Source organism: Coregonus clupeaformis, chromosome 27 (genome assembly GCF_020615455.1).
Source record: "Coregonus clupeaformis isolate EN_2021a chromosome 27, ASM2061545v1, whole genome shotgun sequence".
NCBI classification, from domain to species: Eukaryota; Metazoa; Chordata; class Actinopteri; order Salmoniformes; family Salmonidae; genus Coregonus; species Coregonus clupeaformis.
This window is the reverse complement of record NC_059218.1, coordinates 39,351,997-39,370,845: the sequence shown is the minus strand read 5'-3', so window position 1 is coordinate 39,370,845 and position 18,849 is coordinate 39,351,997. Positions and strand designations below refer to the sequence as shown.

The 18,849-nt window shown below is 43.8% G+C and overlaps 1 protein-coding gene across 1 annotated transcript; it reads right to left on the bottom strand.

Annotated features, from left to right (window-relative positions):
• Positions 1–2,931: 2,931 nt before the first annotated feature.
• rasgrp2 (RAS guanyl releasing protein 2 (calcium and DAG-regulated)) lies at positions 2,932–15,258 on the bottom strand. The gene is made up of 17 exons (XM_041851549.2): positions 14,826–15,258; positions 14,038–14,361; positions 13,740–13,842; positions 13,544–13,600; positions 13,143–13,274; positions 12,776–12,926; positions 12,404–12,577; positions 9,155–9,271; positions 8,688–8,969; positions 8,516–8,596; positions 8,308–8,406; positions 8,110–8,225; positions 7,849–7,990; positions 5,174–5,210; positions 4,582–4,740; positions 3,639–3,701; positions 2,932–3,424 (listed from the first exon to the last, which is right to left on the bottom strand). Exons 2-16 carry the CDS (start codon positions 14,105–14,107, stop codon positions 3,643–3,645), a joined length of 1,779 nt encoding a protein of 592 aa, XP_041707483.1. The 5' UTR covers positions 14,108–14,361; positions 14,826–15,258; the 3' UTR covers positions 2,932–3,424; positions 3,639–3,642.
• Positions 15,259–18,849: the final 3,591 nt, after the last annotated feature.

Below are 18,849 nucleotides of genomic sequence, written 5' to 3'. Positions count from 1 at the left end.
GCACACATATCACTAAAGATGCTTCACCTGCTTTACGCATACATACAACCTGGGATATAAATATGTACGTTCCCCCCGGGATAAGCTAGTATCGCATTACCCCCTATCCTGAATAAACCTGTGAAAACTTGGACCAGGAAAACATATACATTTATTTTACTTAACCTTAACGATTTGATAGTTAAACATGATCACATTGTAGTTGTACGTTTTGGTCAGTACATACATCATTAGAACGAGCATTATACTGTGCACCGCACAACAAGAGGTTTTGCTTGCAGAAACCAATTGTTGGCATGCAGCCATAAACTCTTAACATACATTTCTTCTCTCTTTCACAGATGCTCATCAATCAAAAGAATATAGCCAAACCACACAATTACAATTAATAAATCATTAACCGTTTGCAATGTCTGGTTATTTAGAATAAGCTTAGCTTTAGATGAGGTGACGGAGGTCATAAGGAAAATTGTCACAGTATGGTTTCCTAGAAACAAGGGTGGCTCAACTAACTCCATCCTCCCCTATAGGGAAAGCTACCACAATAGGAACAGGACTAGCCATTGTGAGATGGCTTCAATTTTCACAGGCCAGTAATAGCCTACAGGATACCCATATGTGGAGTTACTATGGTGACAAATCCTCAGCTGGACCCAGGTAGCCTACCACAGTTGAAGTTGGCAGGAGCCATCAATACCTGAAGGCTGTGAGTTTGCAAAATGAGTGGTTCAAATAAGGACAGCACAAAAGTGTTAAACGTTTACGTCATTTTGCAGAGGCTCTTATCCAGAGTGACTTACAGGAGCAAATGGAAAGGGCTTTCACCTAGTCAGCTCAGGAATTTGAACCAGCTACCTTTCGGTTACTGACCCAAAGCTCTTAACCGTCAGGCAACCTGCCGCCAACATGATCAACAGCGTTTATTCTCAAACAGAGTATCTACAAATGTCCAGTGCAACAAAACACTTTAAATTGGAATCTGTTTGAAAGCTTAAATCATTTAGAGCCTATCATAAAAAAGAACACATTTAAACTGGGTTTCAGAGCTGATAACTGCATAAAAATGTGTTTAGGATAAATCATGATATTTTTACATGATACCACATTCATAATTTTTGATCAGGTTGGAATATACAGCGGGGAGAACAAGTATTTGATACACTGCCGATTTTGCAGGTTTTCCTACTTACAAAGCATGTAGAGGTCTGTAATTTTTATCATAGGTACACTTCAACTGTGAGAGAAAATCACATTGTATGATTTTTAAGTAATTCATTTGCATTTTATTGCATGACATAAGTATTTGATCACCTACCAACCAGTAAGAATTCCGGCTCTCACAGACCTGTTAGTTTTTCTTTAAGAAGCCCTCCTGTTCTCCACTCATTACCTGTATTAACTGCACCTGTTTGAACTTGTTACCTGTATAAAAGACACCTGTCCACACACTCAATCAAACAGACTCCAACCTCTCCACAATGGCCAAGACCAGAGAGCTGTGTAATGACATCAGGGATAATTGCACAAGGCTGGGATGGGCTACAGGACAATAGGCAAGCAGCTTGGTGAGAAGGCAACAACTGTTGGCGCAATTATTAGAAAATGGAAGAAGTTCAAGATGACGGTCAATCACCCTCGGTCTGGGGCTCCATGCAAGATCTCACCTTGTGGGGCATCAATGATCATGAGGAAGGTGAGGGATCAGCCCAGAACTACACGACAGGACCTGGTCAATGACCTGAAGAGAGCTGGGACCACAGTCTCAAAGAAAACCATTAGTAACACACTACGCCGTCATGGATTAAAATCCTGCAGCGCACGCAAGGTCCCCCTGCTCAAGCCAGCGCATGTCCAGGCCCGTCTGAAGTTTGCCAATGACCATCTGGATGATCCAGAGGAGGAATGGGAGGTCATGTGGTCTGATGAGACAAAACTAGAGCTTTTTGGTCTAAACTCCACTCGCCGTGTTTGGAGGAAGAAGAAGGATGAGTACAACCCCAAGAACATCATCCCAACCGTGAAGCATGGAGGTGGAAACATCATTCTTTGGGGATGCTTTTCTGCAAAGGGGACAGAACGACTGCACCGTATTGAGGGGAGGATGGATGGGGCCATGTATCGCGAGATCTTGGCCAACAACCTCCTTCCCTCAATAAGAGCATTGAAGATGGGTCGTGGCTGGGTCTTCCAGCATGACAACGACCCGAAACACACAGCCAGGGCAACTAAGGAGTGGCTCCGTAAGAAGCATGTCAAGGTCCTGGAGTCGCCTAGCCAGTCTCCAGACCTGAACCCAATAGAAAATCTTTGGAGGGAGCTGAAAGTCCGTATTGCCCAGCGACAGCCCCGAAACCTGAAGGATCTGGAGAAGGTCTGTATGGAGGAGTGGGCCAAAATCCCTGCTGCAGTGTGTGCAAACCTGGTCAAGACCTACAGGAAACGTATTATCTCTGTAATTGCAAACAAAGGTTTCTGTACCAAATATTAAGTTCTGCTTTTCTGATGTATCAAATACTTATGTCATGCAATAAAATGCAAATTAATTACTTAAAAATCATACAATGTGATTTTCTGGATTTTTGTTTTAGATTCCGTCTCTCACAGTTGAAATGTACCTATGATAAAAATTACAGACCTCTACATGCTTTGTACGTAGGAAAACCTGCAAAATCGGCAGTGTATCAAATAATTGTTCTCCCCACTGTATGTCTAAATTCAATTTTAAAATGTAGCCTGTATTTGTGCTGCTATCCCATTTTACAATGTCACTGAAGCCCAGAGAGTCATATGTATACAGGTAGAACAAGTCTGTGCAGTAGTTTCTGTAGTATGATATTATTATGTTTCTATCATTTTCTATTCTATAATAATTATAGAACCATAGAAGATACTGCATGTCTGTCTTTTAAATTGTACCACAGGATTGTCTAGTTGAGGAGAGAACCTCAATTTATCTTGTCACTAACAATCCACTCCCACATGTCTTTACTCAACTAGACCACACAAACAGGGCAACACCAAAAACAGCGAATGTAAAAAGGCAGTGGTAGTCTACAATATCCAGAGTTGCGACACACAAACAGCCTCATCTAGTGGAGAAGCAATCTTCTGCGTTCATGAACCACATACAAACACACACAGAGATATGCATCTACTATAGGTTTACCTACTGTGAAAGCGCTGAGCAAATAATATGATGTTTGAAAAGGCTGAGAGAATGAAGGATGAATCAATCAGAAAATGTATACAATCCTTCCTCAGATGCGAAATGCCCTTAAACTGGAAAATTGGAATGTTCCTAACATGCGTTGTATCTTCAAACAGGAGCAATTACGTTTCTATCACACTGAGATCTTCTGAGTGCCATTGCTGTCGGCAACATGGCCAGTCTTTGTTGTTTTTGTCCTCAACGTTGGTCTTCATTCTGATATAAAAATGAACAAGTAAGTGGACAACAAAATTAATTCAAGAAAAATATTGAAATGCAGTCTAAACGGGATGTGCTCAGATATGATATGCTTAGAGACCACTTCAAAACACCTGCATATAGAGCATAAATGGTCAAATTTTGACCAGGACCATTTCTTGCACTAGGATTACTCCAACACCTAGACCCTGTATTCTCCTAGGCCTCTTACCTCCTCAAAGGTGGACATCAAACACTTCATCCCCCAGGGAGTCAGGAGCTTCCTCTGTAATGACTGGGGAGAGAGAACAAAGTATCTCTGTGTTAAGGGCACCTCATCAGCCATATTGGAGAACAGCAGAGCTCAAAAGCATTTGCACTGAATAAAAAAACATATGTGTAACTAGGTAACTATGTATCTGTTCATGGAAAGCCACCAGGTGGTCTGAATTATACCAAGAGGTCTACGGGTAGATAGCTCGATTCAGCCACTGAACAGAATGTAATTATAATAATTTGTACACTGCAAATTGACCACAACTAAACACAAAAAGAGTTGTATTTGTAAATAACAATAATTTCATACCTTGATGACATTGAAATATGATCACATATGTTTCTTTTTTTATTTGTGGGAATACTTGTTGAACAGATTTCCTAAATTAAACAACATTTCAGCCTAATTCCTGGTGATTTTAGTATTTTCTGACCAAAAAAACGAAAATCCTAAAATCTTTGCGGGGCCCGATAAAATCACTCGTGGACCGGTTTTGGCAAAATATACCATACCTAATTGCACTAAACTGTAAAAAGTACTGTACCAGTCCTTGTGCTTCAAGACTAAGTTTGAGACATCCAGGTAAAGATTTTCTTTTTTAAATTTGTTAGTTTAATTTTTATCTTTTATCTTTTTTTCATACTGGCCCCCCGTGGGAAACAAACCCACATCCCTGCCGGCCAAACCCTCCCCTACCTTGGACGACGCTGGACCAATTGTGCGCCGCCCATGGGTCTCCCGGTCGCGGCTGGCTGCGACAGAGCCTGGACTCAAACCAGGATCTCTAGTGGCACAGCTAGCACTGCGATGCAGTGCCTTAGACCACTGCGCCACTCGGGAGTAGGTAAAGATTTGAACATAAAAGAAAAGAGAGGTGAATCGGGTGGTGTGCTTTTACCTGTGTGTTGCATAGCGTGTAGTGGCTGAGCTATAGCAGGCACACTGAAGGAACGGGAGTGTTGGGGTGAATGGTATTCGTGACAGGTGCTCTGTGTTCGTTTGCGGCACTCCACAGCAAGGCGGCTGCGACAATCTTTGTGGCAGCTCACCCCACAGGCTAGAACAAAGAGTGGTAGTTTGGGGTTAAATCTGTTACATCCGAAAACAGACAGTATTGGTACTGGCATTGCTATTGTATTGTTAGATAGCTAGCCTTGGCTTTTTATAGGCAATGTCATATGGCTTTGTGTTTAACTACAGAATGTGACTTGGAATGGTCTTGGAATGGTCTTGGAAAGGTTATGGAAAGGTTTTGAAAAGGTTTTGGAAAGGTTTTGCTTGAGGTTCAGTGCATGCTGCTTAACTTCTTATTGTGTACACTAATCAGTGTCTGTCTCAATGAGCAAGAGTATCTGGTAAATAACTGAATCCTGAAATATAAATGTAAGCTATTATAAGCAAATAAACAATATAATGTCGGTCAACATTACACATTGTCCGTGGGGTGCGGGAGGTGCAGAATTCTGACAGAGATCATTTTATTTGTGTACCTTTACACTTGTATCTTTGTTTGTAAATTCCCCACATCTGAAAAATATAACACATCTGTTACATATCACATTTAGCATTAGAAAAAAAGACAGGTTAATGGTGACTTTGGAAACTAAACTGATTGCTGAATAATTGTCACGATCGTCTACCAGAGAGGAGGACCAAGGCGCAGCGTTGAATGCGAACATTTTATTCTATCAAGATGATCACACGATCAAAACAACAACAACGAAACGTGACGTCCCTGGTTACATAAACCAACCAACACGGAACAAGAAACCACAAACACAAAGTGAAAGACAGACAGTTAAATATGGCTCCCAATCAGAGACAACCAGCTGACACTCGTTGCCTCTGATTGGGAGTCACTCAGGCCAACATAGAAATACAAACATAGAATTACACACCCTGGCTCAACATAACAGTGTCCCCAGAGCCAGGGCGTGACAGTACCCCCCCCCTAAAGGCGCGGACTCCGACCGCGCCAACTAAATACCGCAGGGGAGGGACCGGGTGGGCACTCCGCCTTGGCGGCGGATCCGGCTCCGGACCTGATCCCCACTCCCTCTCCAACCCCCCAAAGTACCCCTGGTCCGGTCTGGCCCCGCTGGCCGGAGCTGGACTGCACACTGATGGAGCGGATTGCTCTAGCTCCGGCGTAACGCATCTGACCGGTGCCGGACCAGGCACCAGTGGAACAGGCACGGGCCGTGCCGGACCGACCGACGCACACCACTGGCTTGGTGTGGGGAACAGGCACGGGCCGTGCTGGACTGACGACGCACACCACTGGCTTGGTGTGGGGAGCAGGAGCGGGCCGGACAGGGCTGACGAAACGCACCACTGACTTGGTGCGGGAGCAGGCCGGGCCGGAGCTGGCGACACGCACCGTAGACTTGGTGCGGGGAGCAGGAACGGGCCGAGCCGGGCTGACGAAACGCACCACAGACTTGGTGCGGGGAGCAGGAATGGGCCGGACTGGGCTGGCGACGCGCACCACAGACTTGGTGCGGGGAGCAGGCCGGGCCGAGCTGGCGACACGCACCGTAGACTTGGTGCGGGGAGCAGGAACGGGCCGAGCCGGGCTGACGAAACGCACCACAGACTTGGTGCGGGGAGCAGGAATGGGCTGGCGACGCGCACCACAGACTTGGTGCGGGGAGCAGGAATGGGCCGGACTGGGCTGGCGACGCGCACCACTGACTTGGTGCGGGGAGCAGGAGCGGGCCGGACCGGGCTGACGAGCGCCCCACCGACTTGGTGCCGGGGAGCAGGAATGGGCCGGGCCGAGCTGGCGATGCGCACCGTAGACTTGGTGCGAGTGGCAGGAACAGGCCGGACCGTACTGGGAACACACACCACTGGCCCTACGTGGGGATCAGGAACAGGCCGGACCGGACTGGCAACACACGCCAGTACCTCTCGCCGTGCCTCTACATCTTCCACCCCCTCTTCGACCAGTGGCCCCCGTAACCTGGCGGCCTCCTCTGCCAATCCGCTGGGCCGCTCTGCCGCGGTCTCCTGCTGGCCCGTCGTCCACGGCGTTAGCCCCCCCCTAAAAAATTTCTGGGCGTCTCCCCTACCCGTGGACCAGGTCTCCATGTCCCTCGCCAGCCTTTCGCCCTTCTGCCATAATGTCAAGCCCTTCTCTTCCTCACTCGGCTTGACCCAGTCGAGGAGGCGAAGGAGATCTGTTAGGGATCTCCCTGGCGATGGCTCCTGGACACGCTGCTTGGTCACATCTTGGTGGTTTCTTCTGTCACGATCGTCTACCAGAGAGGAGGACCAAGGCGCAGCGTTGAATGCGAACATTTTATTCTATCAAGATGATCACACGATCAAAACAACAAAAACGAAACGTGACGTCCCTGGTTACATAAACCAACCAACACGGAACAAGAAACCACAAACACAAAGTGAAAGACAGACAGTTAAATATGTCTCCCAATCAGAGACAACCAGCTGACACTCGTTGCCTCTGATTGGGAGTCACTCAGGCCAACATAGAAATACAAACATAGAATTACACACCCTGGCTCAACATAACAGTGTCCCCAGAGCCAGGGCGTGACAATAATCTTTTTATCTAAATTTCACATGCATCAATTTCAAAGCCTTTGTCGTCAACAATGAGCAGTTAATTAAGTCTTGTTTGTAACTGCCATTTCAGCTTTCTCAGGAGTCAACAAGAGTCAACTGCTGACAGCTTGATTGGTTCAAAATGATACAGAACAGACCTGAAGTGGGGCACCATAGGCTACAGTATGAAAGGAAATTAAGTGATGTGTCCTCAGAATGATAACAGACTAAACGTGAGTGAGAGACAGAAAGAAACACTTAAAAAAAGGAAACAGAACTGATGTGTTGGGATGGAAGCCATCAGGAAATGTGAGATCAGGAAGTCAGTGTTCTTTTGTTTTGTTAGGCAATGTCTTTCCACATCCAAAATGGTGTCCTCTAAATATCTTATTCCACAATTTCCACTATTCTGGTCACAATATGTGCTTCCTATAATATGGGTACCTTAACATAATTTTTTATATACAGGTCCTCATAATAATTGATTTATACCTAATTGTTTCATATTAATTTACTTATGATTTAAAAAAATATTAAAATGTTTGCTTTTACAGGGAGTTGTACATAGTTGAAGCATAGGCACCATTCTACTTACAATGCCTTTACAGTGATGGCAAAGCATAGGCTTCATGCAGCTCTTCTCTGAAAACGTGTGGATGTACCCCATCTTGCTGTTCAGTAAAGAGTTAGCCTTGGTGAAGTAGTCGATCATCTCCTCCTGACTGACTCTGCCGTCCCTGAGACGGTGAGGGGTCAAAGGTTGATATTACAGTAATAACAAGATGCTCTGTGTGACTTGTGGATCTAAAGATAGTTGAAATGTTGGCAATCAATAGTTATGACTTGTGATACTCACTGATTCTTATCCAGGTCGTCAAACTTGCAGAGGTATGGGAAGTTGGTCCTAATGATCTCAAATTCATCTTGAGAGACGTAACCGTCTCTATCAGTGTCGAAATTCTTAAACACCGACTGCGAAAAATGACCAAATGTAAGTTCTCAGTGTCATCTTTTATAATTACATGTAATATTTCAAATATGTTGAACAGCCTACCTCTACCATCTTCTGTATGTGTTTGCTGATGATGGCGGGGTCAGCTTTGGGCTTCACTGAAGATGCCCACTCCTCTATCAGAGGTGGGCTCGTGGTAGACTGGCAAACCAAAACAGATATGTGACAAGAATGAATCTTTCCTCTAGATTACACACAATTGAAGCTCTGTGTCTGTGTCCGTGTCCCTGTGTCCCTGACACACACTCACCAATGGCCTGGCAGTGCGGGGTTCCCTCTGCAGGGACAGCTGATAGATCTCTTCCTCTGAGTGGTACTGGTCCAGAGACACCTGACAGGACCCAAACACAAACTGTTCAATCAAATGCCAACAGGTAAAACAAATCTACCAAGTCTTACAGTATCAGTCAACAGGGCCAGACCATGAGCAGGTTGAGCAGGTCCCTGTTGGCGTCGACGCTGGGTGGCGTGGTCTGGATCAGCGCAAGCTCCTGGAGGATGGCATACAGCTGCTGGGTCTTGGCCAGGTTGACCTGCGTCTTTTCCTGGTCGCTCCAGTCGGGCAGGGCCACGTGCACAGCGATCAGGTCCTTGAGGTGCACGCCCAGGATGGGGAAACGGAAGCCTGTGCTCTCTGAGAAGCGCTGGCGGTACTGGCTATAGTTCCCACAGGACGTCACAAGCTCCACCAGGTTGTTGAACGCCTGAGGCAATAAGGACATCACACAATGTTGGACATCACATAGCTAGAGCAGAACACAGTGGAAATGGAAATAATAGGTCACATTTTGACGTAGACCTACATTCAAAATGCAAATGTTTAGTTGTAATTGGTAAGCAAATGTTTTCACTCTTCTTAACTAAAATAATGATGAAAAAAACTGTTCACCTTGCTCACATCGTTGCTGATGTGTGACTGTGTGTCTTTGAGGCGTGAGATGGAGCTGTTACTGAGACCCCCCACTACTGCCATCAGAGTGTTGAAGTTCTGCAGCTGTAACAACCTCTACAGAGACCAGATACAAAAATATAACCCATCTTAGCCCTAACATAGCCAACAAAACACAGCATGGAACACAAGACAGACCAACTTCTAGAGGGAGTTTGGAAGCCATTCACTGAGAAGCAGTGGTACTCAAGAACTAACCTAACGGACTTCTCTTTATCTGAAGGATGATTCACACTGATCTGGGAGTTGACTCTTTCTGACCTGGTAGCTGACTCTTTCTGACCTGTGAGTTCAGCCTGATCTCATAGGCTAGACGTAACATGGTAAAGGTAAATCCGGGACACTCAAATTAGGATGATATGTTTAATATGGTTACATAAGACAGAACGTTACTTAAAGCAAAAACAATATTACGCGAACCTCTAGCAACCCAAAGGTTGCATGTTGAAATCTCATCACGGACAACTTCAGCATTTTAGCTAATAAACAACTTTTCAACTACTTACTACTTTTTAGCTACTTAGGATGTTAGCTAACCCTTCCCCTAACCTTAACCCTAAACTTAAGCCTTTTAGCTAACCTTTCCCTAATCCTTTAACCTTAACCTAGCTAACGCTAGCCTGCTAATGTTAGCATTAGCCACCTAGCTATCATTAGACACAACCAACATAACATATCCTTATATTTTCTAACAAAATGGTGACAGTCAACATTAGAACTCCTGTGGGCTCTTTTCTATCACTTGCACTTATGTCACGCCCATTAACACTGCAGAACTGGCAGTGTATGAGCCTTGAATTTAATACAGAGTACAACATAATAAATAAACTGGCATGACACTTTCACCCACGGTTGTCCCAACAGAGCTACCGTAAGGCCACGCCTCCAACAAGCCACACCTCTAGATCCTCTAATAGGCTGCTGCCTCTACAATATTGTACGTTTAGCAAATTCGAAATATATTGTATGAATTGCAATTCGTAAAATATTGTACAATTTTGTAATTTGTAACATATCAATCGAAATGGATGATGGACATCCACAAATTAATACATACCATACAAAATGTAACATCATACTAAATGAAGTGTCTTGGATATACAGTACCAGTCAAAAGTTTGGACACACCTACTCATTCAAGGGTTTTTCTTTATTTTTACTATTTTCTACATTGTAGAATAATAGTGAAGACATCAAAACTATGAAATAACACTTATGGAATCATGTAGCAACCAAAAAAGTGTTAAACAAATCAAAATATATTTTATATTTGAGATTCTTCAAAGAAGCCACCCTTTGCCTTGATGACAGCTTTGCACACTATTGGCATTCTCTCAACCAGCTTCACCTGGAATGCTTTTCCAACAGTCTTGAAGGAGTTCCCACATATGCTGAGCACTTGTTGGCTGCTTTTCCTTTACTCTGCCGTCCGACTCATCCCAAACATTCTCAATTGGGTTGAGGTCGGGGAATTGTGGAGGCCAGGTCATCTGATGCAGCACTCAATCACGCTCCTTCTTGGTCAAATAGCCCTTACACAGCCTGGAGGTGTGTTGGGTCATTGTCCTGTTGAAAAACAAATGATAGTCCCACTAAGCCCAAACCAGATGGGATGGCGTATCGCTGCAGAATGCTGTGGTAGCCATGCTGGTTAAGTGTGCCTTGAATTCTAAATAAATCACAGACAGTGTCACCAGCAAATCACCCCCACACCATAACACCTCCTCCTCCATGCTTCACGGTGGGAACTACACATGCGGAGATCATTCGTTCACCCACACCGCGTCTCACAAAGACACGGCGGTTGGAACCAAAAATCTCCAATTTGGACTCCAGACCAAAGGACAAATATCCACTGGTCTAATGTCCATTGCTCGTGTTTCTTGGCCCAAGCAGGTCTCTTCTTCTTATTGGTGTCCTTTAGGGTCCCCTCTGAACAGTTGATGTTGAGATATGTCTGTGACTTGAACTCTGTGAAGCATTTATTTGGGCTGCATTTTCTGAGGCTGGTAACTCTAATGAACTTATCCTCTGTAGCAGAGGTAACTCTGGGTCTTCCATTCCTGTGGTGGTCCTCATGAGAGCCAGTTTCATCATAGCGCTGGTTTTTGCGACTGCACTTGAAGAAACTTAAAAAGTTCTTGAAATGTTCCGTATTGATTGACCTTCATGTCTTAAAGTAATGATGGACTGTCGTTTCTCTTTGCTTATTTGAGCTGTTATTGGCATAATATGGACTTGGTCTTTTACCAAATAGGGCTATCTTCCGTATGCCCCCCCTACCTTGTCACAACACAACTGATTGGCTCAAACGCATTAAGAAGGAAAGAAATTCCACAAATGAACTTTTAAGAAGGCACACCTGTTAATTGAAATCATTTTTACATTTTAATCATTTAGCAGACGCTCTTATCCAGAGCGACTTACATGAGCAATTAGGGTTAAGTGCCTTGCTCAAGGGCACATCGACAGATTTTTCACCTAGTCGGCTCGGGGATTAGAACAAGCGACCGTTCGGTTACTGGCACAACGCTCTTAACCACTAAGCTACCTCTCTCTCTCTCTAAGCTACTAAGCTACCTGCATTCCAGGTGACTACCTCATGAAGCTGGTTGAGAGAATGCCAAGAGTGTGCAAAGCTGTCATCAAGGCAAAGGGTGGCTATTTGAAGAATCTCAAATATAAAATATATTTTGATTTGTTTAACACTTTTTTGGTTTCAACATGATTCCATATGTGTTATTTCATAGCTTTGATGTCTTCACTATCATTCTACAATGTAAAATGTGGTCCTCTGTAGCTCAGCTGGTAGAGCACGGCGCTTGTAACGCCAAGGTAGTGGGTTCGATCCCCGGGACTACACAAAAATGTATGCACGCATGACTGTAAGTCGCTTTGGATAAAAGCGTCTGCTAAATGGCTTATTATTATTATTAAAACATGTAAAAATACAGAAAAACCTTGAATGAGTAGGTGTGTCCAAACTTTTGACTGGTGCTCTGAGACCAGGTTGGGCAGTTGACTCTTTCTGACCTGGGAGTTGACTCTTTCTGACCTGGGAGTTGACCCTTTGTGACCTGGTAATTTACTTTTTCTGACCTGGTAGTTGACCCTTTCTGACCTGGAAGTTGACTTTCACTGACCTGGGAGTTGATTCATTGACATGGGACTGGGAGTTGATTGACTGACCTGTGCGACCCTAATAAAGTGGGACATGACTGCAGCCCTCTGGGGGGCGGTGGGCTTGCTGAGCACCATCAGCTGGATCCACTGAGACACGCTGTTGAAGAGGGTGATGAAGCGCTCCAGGATGGGGTTATCCACCGTGCAGCCATGCATCACAAAGCTGTGGTAGTCCTGGAACTGGAGGGCAAGGGACCGTTTTAAAAACAGTGTCCAATATGCACATACATACGGTAAAAAGTGCACACAAACACACAGTCTATCTTACTTAAACCACAAATACAATGAATACGGCATATTTCAGCCAAAAGCAAAGTCACCTGAGTGAGACCTAGAAAGAAGCTGGCGAACAGAGCCACCTGCTGGCCACCCACTCACCAGTATCCTACAGAATGATTTATACTCCATGTAGGTGAGGTGCTCTGCTAGTTCAGATGCGTCCAGGTGATCAAAGAGGAGAGACGTCTTCCTCTTCTTGAAATCAGACCGAGCTGGTTGGCTCACCTGCCTTCTCCACTCATATGACGGCCTAGAGAGAATAAGGAAGGAGTGTCAGCTATCAGTAGAAGTACTGCGAGAGTGGCCGAATGTAGATGCACTCACGCACTCTGAAAATCCTTCTACTGTATCATTAAAATTGAATGCTAAGCTGTCACTGTGTCACTGTGAGGAGACTATGCCTGCCCGGCTGATTGGCTGCTACTATTCTTGTAAGATTGCCTGGCTGAAGACAGGGGGCACTTACACACTGTCAACGTTGATGAGTGTGCTCTGGTGCTCCTCTCCCTGCAGGGCCAGCTGCTCCTTCAGCCCTCTGATCTGCTCTGCCAGCTCTGGGTTCAGGTCAAACTCTGCTGGGAACTCGCTGATCCAGTACCTTACGGAGAGATGGGGTTACAGGGATAGAAAAGCAGGACGGGAGAAGTTAGTGCTCAGACCAGAGAGTATGGAAATCCTATTTCTACATGGAGATCATATGCTTACACAGAAATAGTATGCCCATTGCTTACAGGGAAATCATATATATATATATATATATATGTGTGTGTTAATGTTGACAGACATGCACAGAATCTATCTCACGACTAAGACCTATAGCAGTTCTTCCTCTGTGGCTCCATGATGTTCTATGCTATATTCACTCACTTGATAAGATGGCAGATTTGTGACCTGAGTTCAGGCAGACAGTTTTCCTCCAGCGACCTGTTGTGTGGTTAAGGAACAAAATGACTTTTCCACCAAAAGGATTTGAACCCCCTGGTCTAGTAATCCTTTGGCCCATTGCTAATATGGCAAAAATAAACCTCTGCTAGCATCTTGGAACATTAGTGTGTCAGGATACTTGTTGGAGAGTTTCTTGGCCAGGTCAGCAGAGGAGAGGTACCAGGGATGCATCATGAGAAACATCCGGACCAGAGACTCATCATTTAGCCTGCCTTCATCATCTACCAGGAAAGGAGAGACAGAGATACATGGATGAGCTTCACTGTACAAGGCAAGCTGCCACATATTGTGTAAATCATTTAAACATAGGAACTACTGCAGTTGTACAAACCAAACAACAATCAAAACATTATCTAAGCATGTACTGTCTGCAACTGTCTACACCAGAAGAGAGTCAAAGGGAGATGAATCCTGACCAAATGCTTTGATGCAGGCATCAGTAAGCTCATCGACTGTCGCCGAATGATCCAATTTGATGGACTTCATCCTCCTCCAATGGTTCTCTCTCCAACGGCCCTCTCTGTTCTCTCCTCCGTTCACACACACACAGTGAGAATGTGATGAGGTGTGGGATTTAGAAGAATGGCCGTGTTCTCTATTCTGTTGGGCAACCTTCCAGCAGAGCCCTCTGATGAGTCGGTTAGTCCTCAGACAGGCAGCTACCCTGCTCCAGTCAACAAGCCAAGAAAGTATCTTCCTCTTTTATGAAGCGTTTAGTTTAAGCATGCTTCCTGCCCCACCTTAAAACAAGAACATTGGTACAGTTATGAAAACAAAAAAACACCATTGAGAGTAGGCCTTCAGCAATTCGGTATTCAACTGTTTGCTTACTGATGTTAATACAAATGTAATATTTTTGTGACACAAGAACCTGCAACATGGCAATACTAATTCACCCTTCCACATACATTTTCTATCTGATTATAAATGAAGAAAGGAAAAGATAATCCCAGCCAAAGGATTACCCATCAGACAGAGATTAAGTGTGTTAGTGGCTGTTTTCCCAGATATCAAATAAATGTCAAAAGTTATCTCAAACACAATTACAGTTTTGCACTTGCAAATTGAGTTTAAAAACATTGACTGAACTTATAATTTGATTACCTATTAGATACAGTACATGAGTCATTACGACATTATTTGCAGCACTTGACACCACAACCAGTCTACCAAACTATGTTATATTAATTAAAAAAGGTCTTACCCTCTTGAATTGAACACAGCAGTAATATCATAAGATGTGTAAACTTGAAAAATTGTCCGTCATCAAGTGGATTGCAAATATCAAGAGAACTTCACAGAAGGACTGTATTTGGTCATGTTAAGACCTCGTTAACTATCTAGCTAACTGTTAATGTTATTACTGAAGATTCCATCACAAGACTACGAAAGCTGTCTGAACCCCTCCATTCCATTACTCCTTCAAAGCAGTTTGTCTAACTAAGTGACAGTTATATATCCCTTCAGATGCCTTTTGCTCTCAGTTTCCTTTTTGCTGAGCATTTTAGTGCGGTCACATTTCCTCTTTACAGACCGTGCCCCAAAAGTACCTTCCCTTCTAAAGTACATGCACTTTCACTGCCAAAGCAGTGCTGTTGGTGGTGTGATTGCAGTAAAGTATTATTAAGGGTACTTTGTCAGATGAAATAACAAAGCACTTACATGTTGTAATGGAAATTATATTTTATTTGACAATTTAAAATACATAAAGAAGCCACACAAGGCAACAAATACATGTACCAAAATGACAGAGGATTATATACACAAAAAGTCAAAAGACGTCTGTCTGTCTATGTTTCTCGCTCTCTCTCTACACACACACACACACACACACACACACACAGAGAGAGAGAGAGAGGGTGGGGCTGTTATGCTGGTTTTCTAGTTATTCAGTTGCTCTGAGGTAGCAGATCCCTGACATCATAAACAGCTCCTTCAGAAAGTATTCACACCCCTTGACTTTTTACCAAAAATATTGTGTTATAGCCTGAATTTTTAATTGATGACATTTAGATTAATACTCCATAATTTCGAAGTGGAATTATGTTTTTCAAATGTTTTACAAATTAATTACAAATGTAAAGCTGAAATGTCTTGAGTCAATGTGTATTCAACCCATTTGTTATTAAAAGCCTAAATAAGTTCAGGAGTAAAAATGAATTTAACAAGTCACATGGTAAGTTGCATGGACTCACTCCGTGTGCAATAATAGTGTTTAACATGATTTTTGAATGACTACCTCATCTCTGTACCACACGCATACAATTACCTGTAAGGTCCCTCAGTCGAGCAGTGAATTTCAAACACAGATTCAACCACAAAGACCAGGTAGGTTTTTCAATGCCTTGCGAAGAATGGCACCCATTGTTAGATGGGTAAAAAAAAAAAAAAAAATGACATTGAATAGCCATTTGAGCATGGTGAACTTATTAATTACACTTTGGAAAGGGGGATACCTAGTCAGTTGTACAACTGAATGCATTCAACTGAAATGTGTCTTCCACATTTAACCCAACCCCTCTGAATCAGAGAGGTGCGGGGGGCTGCCTTAATCGACATCCACGTCATCGGCGCCCGGGAAAAGTGGGTTAACTGCCTTGCTCTGGGGCAGAACGACCGATTTTTACCTTGTCAGCTCAGGGATTCAATCCAGCAACCTTTCGGTTACTGGCCCAACGCTCCTACCCACCAGGCTACCTGCCGTATCAATACGCCCTGTCATTACAAAGATACAGGCGTCCTTCCTAACTCAGTTGCCGGAGAGGAAGGAAACCACTCAGGGATTTAACCATGAGGCCAATGGTGATTTTAAAACAGTTACAGTTTAATGATTGTGATAGGAGAAAACTGAGGATGCTTTATGCCTTGTATGTGAATCCATTCATTGTACAATGTTAATTAAATATCTGCCTTTGATATAGACAATTCTCAGACCAATTCTTGCTAGTCAATGTCAACTCATTGCGTAATGCTTGCTTGTATATTTTAATTATCTTTATAGAGTCAGATAAAAAATGTAATAGGCTAATTGCTTAGTCTCATTACGAGTCACATGTGAGGTATTTATAATATCATATGTAATGTATGTCAAATATGACTGCCCACTACACATTTATTATACAGCAATTCCGGACGAGATGTTGAAAAATCTCAGAGAAAATCTCAAACAGACAGTAACTACGCACAAGCTGCCAAGGGGTCATTTCCCATGACCCTATTACGACCCATGACCCTACGAACCTGCATTTCCTAGCTCATCCAAATTCACTGTTCACCTTTTTATGTAAATACATACTGTACGCCAACATATGCATATGACAACGAGAGAAATGTTTTGGATGCAGATGGTCTATGTAAATTTCAAGTGGTGTTGAGTTGTTGGAAATATGGAAGGTTTGGCTCATGTTAACATATATTCTAAGAGTTTCAGTTCTTCTATTCGTTTTCAGTATGAAACAGCATCTACAGTAAGTAAACTCGCTGCAGGGACAAGACGCAGTAATGATTACACCATCCTAATGCGGAAAGGTCACCGAAACAAATATTGCCCTTCCCTTTAAAGCTGTGGGGGTGCTTGGTTTGTGTCAGGCTACAAGTGTTGTGTACACTGGCTCCTGACATTCACCAGACATGCCTTTCAAATATCATGGCCTTTCAGACTGGGTCACAGCTGCTATTAATGAACCAGGCCTCCATGATAGCACCAGAGACAGTACTGTCTGAAGATAGGCTAAAACGGCTTCTCCAATAGAAATCCCCGATCACACTTGTAGGCGATGTCATGGTGAAGTTGGCTAGCTAAGCTCATGTGTAGAAACACGTCATCGGGTCTAACGGTCATCAAAGGCGCTCCTTCGACATAAAGTAGTTTTTGACTAAAATGAAAAGTTTGTCACTTTCACGAGTAGTAACATGTTCAACTACTACTATTTAAGACATCGGTTCGAATCCAGGTTGTGCCTTTAGATTTCGAGAAAATTAACAACTAAGGAAGAATTTTTCACTTCTTTCACCCCAAACCCCAGCCATTCAGGACCTGTATACCAGGCAGTGTCAGAAGAAGGCATGGAAAAGCGTTAAAGACTCCAGCCACCCAAGTCATAGACTGTTCTCTCTGCTTCCGCACGGCAAGCAGTACCGGTGCATCAAGTCTGACACCAACAGGCTCCTGAACAGCTTCTATCCCCATGCCATAAGACTGCTAAATAGCTAACTAAATAGCTAACAAAATGGCTACACGGACTATCTGAGTTGACCCTTTTTGATTTTTAATTAATTAATTTGCAAATTATGGTGGAAAATAAGTATTTGGTCAATAACAAAAGTTTCTCAATACTTTGTTATATACCCTTTGTTGGCAATGACACAGGTCAAACGTTTTCTGTAAGTCTTCACAAGGTTTTCACACACTGTTGCTGATATTTTGGCCCATTCCTCCATGCAGATCTTCTCTAGAGCAGTGATGTTTTGGGGCTGTCACTGGGCAACACAAACTTTCAACTCCCTCCAAAGATTTTATATGGGGTTGAGATCTGGAGACTGGCTAGGCCACTCCAGGACCTTGAAATGATTCTTACGAAGCCACTCCTTCGTTGCCCGGGCGGTGTGTTTGGGATCATTGTCATGCTGAAAGACCCAGCCACGTTTCATCTTCAATGCCCTTGCTGATGGAAGGAGGTTTTCACTCAAATTCTCACGATACATGGCCCCATTCATTCTTTCCTTTACACGGATCAGTCGTCCTGGTCCCTTTGCAGAAAAACATTCCCAAAGTATGATGTTTCCACCCCCATGCTTCACAGTAGGTATGGTGTTCTTTGGATGCAACTCAGCATTCTTTGTCCTCCAAACACGACGAGTTGAGTTTTTACCAAAAAGTTCAATTTTGGTTTCATCTGACCATATGACATTCTCCCAATCCTCTTCTGGATCATCCAAATGCACTCTAGCAAACTTCAGACGGGCCTGGACATGTACTGGCTTAAGCAGGGGGACACGTCTGGCACTGCAGGATTTGAGTCCCTGGTGGCGTAGTGTATTACTGATGGTAGGCTTTGTTACTTTGGTCCCAGCTCTCTGCAGGTCATTCACTAGGTCCCCCCGTGTGGTTCTGGGATTTTTGCTCACCGTTCTTGTGATCATTTTGAACCCACGGGGTGAGATCTTGCGTGGAGCCCCAGATCGAGGGATATTATCAGTGGTCTTGTATGTCTTCCATTTCCTAATAA